This window comes from Staurois parvus, unplaced genomic scaffold, assembly GCF_062004578.1.
Source record: "Staurois parvus isolate SC_StPar_1 unplaced genomic scaffold, SC_StPar_1.0 ptg000182l, whole genome shotgun sequence".
NCBI classification, from domain to species: domain Eukaryota; kingdom Metazoa; phylum Chordata; class Amphibia; order Anura; family Ranidae; genus Staurois; species Staurois parvus.
In genome coordinates, this window is record NW_028317978.1 from 3363168 (window position 1) to 3370000 (window position 6833).

General features: G+C 39.7%; 1 protein-coding gene across 10 annotated transcripts in view; it reads right to left on the reverse strand.

The window, feature by feature from the left end:
* The window catches only part of GBF1 (golgi brefeldin A resistant guanine nucleotide exchange factor 1), a 145855-nt gene extending 141803 nt beyond the window's left edge, over positions 1 to 4052 (reverse strand). For 9 of the 10 annotated variants that reach the window (XM_089677253.1, XM_089677259.1, XM_089677258.1 and 6 more), the window contains exons 1-3: positions 3866 to 4052; positions 3197 to 3305; positions 2307 to 2367 (exon numbers count right to left, since the gene is read on the reverse strand). In XM_089677253.1, coding sequence (XP_089533379.1) covers positions 2307 to 2367; positions 3197 to 3305; positions 3866 to 4021 — 326 coding nt within the window. In that variant the 5' untranslated portion in view covers positions 4022 to 4052. The remainder of the gene's footprint in view (positions 1 to 2306; positions 2368 to 3196; positions 3306 to 3865) is intronic. The other variant, XM_089677254.1, reaches the window with a different exon arrangement.
* Between the last annotated feature and the right edge of the window lie 2781 nt (positions 4053 to 6833).

The following is a 6833-nucleotide window of genomic DNA, read 5'->3' on the forward strand; positions in this document are numbered from 1 at the left end:
GGATTGAGTTTCGGCAAGTCCCTGGTGAACTGTCCGAATTTCGATAAATCGTTGGCCATTACAATCAGCATTTGTCAAACGGGACTGTTGAAAAACTTTCATTTGACTGCGGCTGTAGTGCTAATCAGTGTGCTCTGACAGTGGAGGAATCCTGCTGTCAGAATACAATAGCACAGCAGTGAGGGTTCCTCCAATCCATCTCACTCGTGCGGATGAGGGGATTCTTTTTTTTTTTCCCCGATCAGCCCTCTGGCTGGCAAAAAAAAAGGAAATTGTGTACTATATGGCAATCCTAAGAAAAGGTGGAGTTTAAAAAAAGATTTCTAGGAGGAGAGCAATGAAATGCTAATTTTATTAAGTAACTGTTCTGAAGCCATAAGGTCCATTCAGTTTACTCTAACCTGATTTTTTATGTACATTGCTTTCTGAAGCCTTTCCTATATAAAACTTTCTCTCTACTTTTGTGTTACCTATATTCTTATATTCCAACTTCCAAGGCAGGTATAATTCTGACTGGCAGCTGTGACAAACGTCTACTGGCACTTTGATAAAGCAGACTTTTTGCAAGTGAGAGACAAAGATAATGCATGGGTGTCTTTGTGAAAGTCTCTGATGTATTACAAATATGTATTCAAAAGGAGTTCCAAGATCATCAATAGAAGTAATGGCCTGGTGTAATACAACTGTGCCTAAAAGAAAAACTGAAGCCCTAAGCAGGTAGACTGTCCTCCTTGTACACTATTCAATTAATAATGACTCTGTTATCATATGTCTTAAAAACTCACGAGAGCGAAAATTAAATGCCCTGTAATAGGGCGGCAGAACATGAAAGTTGGAGAATATCTAACAAATACTTTCTGTTCTGATGGGAGGCAAAAAAAATTTTGAAGATTTTCTCAAAAGCCCACATATAAATCAGGTTCCGTTTAAAGTTTATTGATCATTTTATATGTTAGCAATGTATAACAGGTTAGGTGAACAAATAAAAAGGTTTTGTGCCGAATGCCACTTACATAACTGTTGTACTCTGTCCTCACGATACCAGTTTTTTAATTCACAAAAGTAGTAAGTTGACAATTCACGTGTACGGTACAGATGGCCAGCGTGATGCAGCTGGTGACTGTTTAGCTTGCTGGGTCACGCAAGATGCCACTTAAAGCTTTGCTTAACAAATTTCTAATGACCGGTTGACAGCCACGCAAATTTTTCTATGTATAACATATCGACCTAGCAGTCTCTCCTTTTCCTAAAAGAACCACTTGTTTTTTTAACAGATTATGTAGGCAATATAATAGGGCCTTAAAACTATAACACACTCAACAAGTGTTGTGAACATCTTTAGAGCACATTGTGGTAACAATAAGCACCTACAAAGTAATTCCAGTCCATCTTCTTTAGAGACCTATGATTAAACAGAATAAAGAGACTTTGCTCATTCAGGGCAGAATGCCAATGTCTCCTGATAGCCCAACTCCTTAGAAAGGTTTACTGCTCTTCGATCCATACTTCCTAGCCTACTCCCTGCTGAAAAAGTGCAACTCTTGGTAACCTCTGGTGTCATATCTTACCTTGGTGGCATCACTGGTCCCATCTCATAAGACTGTGTTTGAGCCTGGCTATTAGCAAATGCTCCCCCATATCTGGAAGCCCTGCTTCATTTGAGCAACAAAAGGATCAAGGAGGTGGCAAAAAACTGTGGATTGGCAAGTATACCTTGTAGGTGAGGGGTCCATTTGGCAAATTCCATTAAAGTTATTATTCTCATTATACAGGATTTTTATAGCACCAACAGTATGAGCAGCACGTTACAAAACAACTTTGCGCAGTGCTTTACAAGTTTTTTCTCTGCGTGCAATCAGTAATGAAGCTAATTCAAAGCCTACATGCAACATGTTAATCTGTCATTAAAGAAAATTCAACATATTCTTAGCAGTGGGGCTATTTAAGTCATAACAGGTCACAGTAACAAATTTACTTCAACTCTATAGTCCTAATTTGCATGGTAAATGTGTAAGCGTTATGTGGCTAATTGTGTATGGTTTAAAAAGAATAGTTCACAAATTCAAAGATGGACTTTGACATCATTTTATGTGACTTAACCATCTGGAGATCAGCCACCAAACAATGAACTTGTAGTTAACAGCGTATCCTCAAGGTCCAACGGTTATTTTATTTATCTTTTTTTTGGTCCACTCTCCAGAAAGACTACTGCCACATCCTGCCCTGTGGACCCCAAATAAGTATAGAATATGTCAGTCCTCAGGGGGCCGTGTCAGCAAGGCACAGGCAAACACAAGAGGGTTTACCTTGAGAAGAGCAGCTGCACCATGTCGACAAGAGTATGCTCTGCAGATTTTCTCAATAACTCTGCGAAGACAAAAACAAATAACACAGGTGTCATTACGTGGTGTGATATTATCAAGAGGCTTCAGCAAGCAGTCTCCCCTCCATTCCTTGTTTACAAAGGATTACGGCAAATTTATTAAAACCAGGCCCAGTCCTCAACCCCTGGTCTAGTAGTGCTCCATGCCAGAAGACACTAGATGGTGCTGTGGAGCTTGTTATGTAGAACAGATACATCATCCAAAGAAGCAGGCTCTCTAATGCACTGCATTCTAAATCTCAGTGTTGGAGAACTATTCAAAATGAAAAAAAATAGCTATAATGCACTCAAACTTTTATGGAAGCAAAAAAGAAAAAAAAAACTCCAAAAGATGTGCAGTTATGAAATGGAGAAAAAAATGCAAAAAAAAAAAAAAAAAAAAAAAGTACTAAAAGTAACAAATTTCCCTTTATTAAAGCAGAGATGTCAATTTATACAAGCAATACCTACAGGCTATTAGAAACAGTACATTATCAAATGGCTTGTGCTTTAAAAAACTGTGTATGCAAAGGGCCAGAAGCTTGTGGGTCTGCATTATAAGGGGGATGTCAAAGTCAGGCTTGGAGTGCATTGTAGTGAGAAAACACTCTGGGGTTCACGCTGGGGCACCTGGCAAAGCAAGTTTGAGCCCCTCTATTTCTGGCATAAATTGGCCTTCTTTCATGGTATATGCACTAAACCATACAAAGCTGTGAGCCCTAGCTTAGCTGTAAACCTCACTTCCTGCACAACTATGTAGATTATAGAGTTCTACAGGGCTCTCACGCTCTGAATTCTGCAACTTTGAGTGCAATACAGACACACACAACTTACCACTCAGCCTCATCTCAAAACAAATACGGAAACAGGACTGCATAATTTCACAGACAGACTCATTGGTGAGATGAGCTCCTACTGGCGTAAGTAGCAATGTGCGTAGGACCTTAAAAAAAATAAAAATATACAGCAAGTAAACAAACTGTCCTGCATATTACATAGAAAATTGTTTAAGCTATAGGAACATTAAGAGATGTTATCAGTGATTTCTAACACACTAAAATAGAAGCAAAGTCAACATCAAGCATAAAGTATAGAGGGAGAGTGGATTTAGAGCTTAGCTATTATTTTCTGATTAGACAAGTCAACATGTTCCTCATAGTAAACAGATAGCCTACGCCTCCTCCTGTTTCAATTACGCTGATGAAGTTCAGCATCTTTTGCACTGCCGATTCCCCACTCAGCCCTTCATAGGGACTTCTCCTGATACATCTTGACAAATGCCTGAAATCAATTAATTGAAGCGTTTAATTATCTTTTATTTGAAAAAGCTTTTACTTCAGGTACATGAGCCCCCTGTTTAAAAATAACATTAGGCGCAAAGCTCTAGCAGAGTCAAAACATGGTCCGCGTCTCTGTGTAACAGGATACAAAGAGCTTAAGCAATTCATCTAATTGCCCCCTGGATAAGGACAGGGGGATGCGGTCCCTTCTCTCTCGAGTTACCTGCAGGATTTTCATCAGCACAACTTCATCGCTTGCTGGGTCTGTGCCAACAAAGCGGGCATGTGTAACTGCATCTGCCATGTTCTCAATTCCTTCAGCAGTACCATCATGGACCGGATCTGAAGTAGGGAACAAAAAAAAAAAAAGAAATGTCATCTCTTAATTGTAGGAAAAGAAGTTACAGGTTTGGGAAAACATGCTAGGCAATAAATACCATATATTTTAATTGTAAAACATTGCTTAAAACATACAAGGCCATTGATTAATATTGTGTTGCCTTGACACCCTTAACTCTGTGTGAAACTTATAAATAATATCTTTTCAATGCTCCCTCTATCACACCCCCAACAGTTGCCCTCATAAATAGTGCAAAAACATATATCAACAAATGTCCACATACGAGTCCATGTATAGTGCTTTTTCAAACGTTGAGGACTAATCCACTTTGCTGCTCTTCAATCCAAGACACCCAAATCAGGATACCTCAAAAAAATATAAACTAAATATAGTGCATTATCGTTTCAACAGAAAAGAACACTCGTGAGACTAAAAGAGATTCCTCCTACACTCCCACCCGTGACAAGTCAACACTCCAAAAAAATGTGATTCAGTGCAACGCTCCACAACCAGTGTCACCATCCAAATGTAATGAAAACCATTACCCTCTCATGGATGATGATGACTATTAGTGATCACATGCATCAAAAATGAGTAGTGCCATCACTCTTGTGGTATAAAATACCATTACCCTCTTCAAATGCAGACCAAGCAAAAACTCCTTCAAGGCAATCCAAAATATCCCCCTCTCCGGAAGCTTCCTGCTGCTTCCAATCCACCTTCCCCGTTCCTCAAAGGGGCAGATAATATAAGACTCAGTGGAGTATATAAAAAGGAATTATAAATTTATTCACAGCTTACATAGAAAACGCCAACGTCCATCCTCTCCCACAGTCCATATAGCTGAACTCCAGTATCCAAGATGGCCGTGCCGCTCCTTCCGGTTTGAAGTTCTAGTGTAACGTCCTTACGTCCCTGACGCGTTTCGTCACTTCCGACTTTCACAAGGGTCCTTGTGAAAAAGTCGGAAGTGACGAAACGCGTCAGGGACGTAAGGACGTTACACTAGAACTTCAAACCGGAAGGAGCGGCACGGCCATCTTGGATACTGGAGTTCAGCTATATGGACTGTGGGAGAGGATGGACGTTGGCGTTTTCTATGTAAGCTGTGAATAAATTTATAATTCCTTTTTATATACTCCACTGAGTCTTATATTATCTGCCCCTTTGAGGAACGGGGAAGGTGGATTGGAAGCAGCAGGAAGCTTCCGGAGAGGGGGATATTTTGGATTGCCTTGAAGGAGTTTTTGCTTGGTCTGCATTTGAAGAGGGTAATGGTATTTTATACCACAAGAGTGATGGCACTACTCATTTTTGATGCATGTGATCACTAATAGTCATCATCCATGAGAGGGTAATGGTTTTCATTACATTTGGATGGTGACACTGGTTGTGGAGTGTTGCACTGAATCACATTTTTTTGGAGAGTTGACTTGTCACGGGTGGGAGTGTAGGAGGAATCTCTTTTAGTCTCACGAGTGTTCTTTTCTGTTGAAACGATAATGCACTATATTTAGTTTATATTTTTTTGAGGTATCCTGATTTGGGTGTCTTGGATTGAAAAGCAGCAAAGTGGATTAGTCCTCAACGTTTGAAAAAGCACTATACATGGACTCATATGTGGACATTTGTTGATATATGTTTTTGCACTATTTATGAGGGCAACTGTTGAGGGTGTGATAGAGGGAGCATTGAAAAGATATTATTTATATTTTATTTACACTTTCGAGGGTGAGAGTGATACTTTTCGTAGGGATATATAGAGTTTAAATTATATCTGTGTGAAACTTAATATGTCATAAAGATGTTAAAAATAAATAAATATTTCAAGTCAAGGACTTGTACAGAAAATAAAGACAAAATCCTGGAGAAAACATGGAGTTTATAGCAACTCGTTTTTGTTTCAGTTAAAACTGAAATGAAGCCAAAATAAAAAAACAGAACAATCAGTACAAGGGACATAACTTAAAGTCAGGAGGCTGTGCACCTTCTTTTCTTGTGCTGTTGCCTCTTCTATTAGCTGAAATCTTCCACGCCGTCCAATCCCTGCAATCTCTTTGATGTGGAGGGGGTTTACAGAACCAGGGGATTGTCATGGGCTCCCCCATCAAGAGCTCCTGACTATGCCCCTGCTCTTTCTGCCCAGCTCCTCTATTCATAGCTGCACTACAGTTTCAATAAATGGAACAGGATCTATGAATGGAAGGGGTGGACCCATCATTCTTCTGCCCCTACTCTATTCATAGATCATTGTCCATTCAAAGAAGCTGTAGTATGGCTTTTATGAATAGCTGAGTGGGGCAAAAAGGAGGGCACAATCGGGCACTCTAGATCAGAGCCTGTGACAGCCCCCTATTTCTCTTAAGTCCTGCTGGACTGGAAGATAACGGCGGCAGAGGGACAATGAAAGGAGGAGGAGGATTTGTAGTCGCAGATGTAATAGACTCAGTACCTGTACAAGGGACACATCCTACAGACTGTAAGTTATGTGTCTTGTGCTAGTTTTTGTGTTCTTTTATTTAGCTGCACTTGGGCTTTAAAAATTAAACCTCATTGGCCGTTATGGCCCAAATCATGGAAAGACAGAAAGAGAAGCCAGAAAAAGAAACTGGATAAAAGTGTCCAAGATATTTTAATTGATTAAAAAGAAAAAAAAAAGGCACATAAAATATGCAACACATTTCGGGGACTATACCACTTTCCATTATCGGGGCTCACCACAGGACAATACTTGAATGGATAGTGACTTCACAGATCTATATTTGAACCAGTATTAAACTTTGCACATGGAGTAACAACTTGACTGCGGTCAAGCTGTTACTCCATGTCGCGAATGGTAATCATTGAAGAA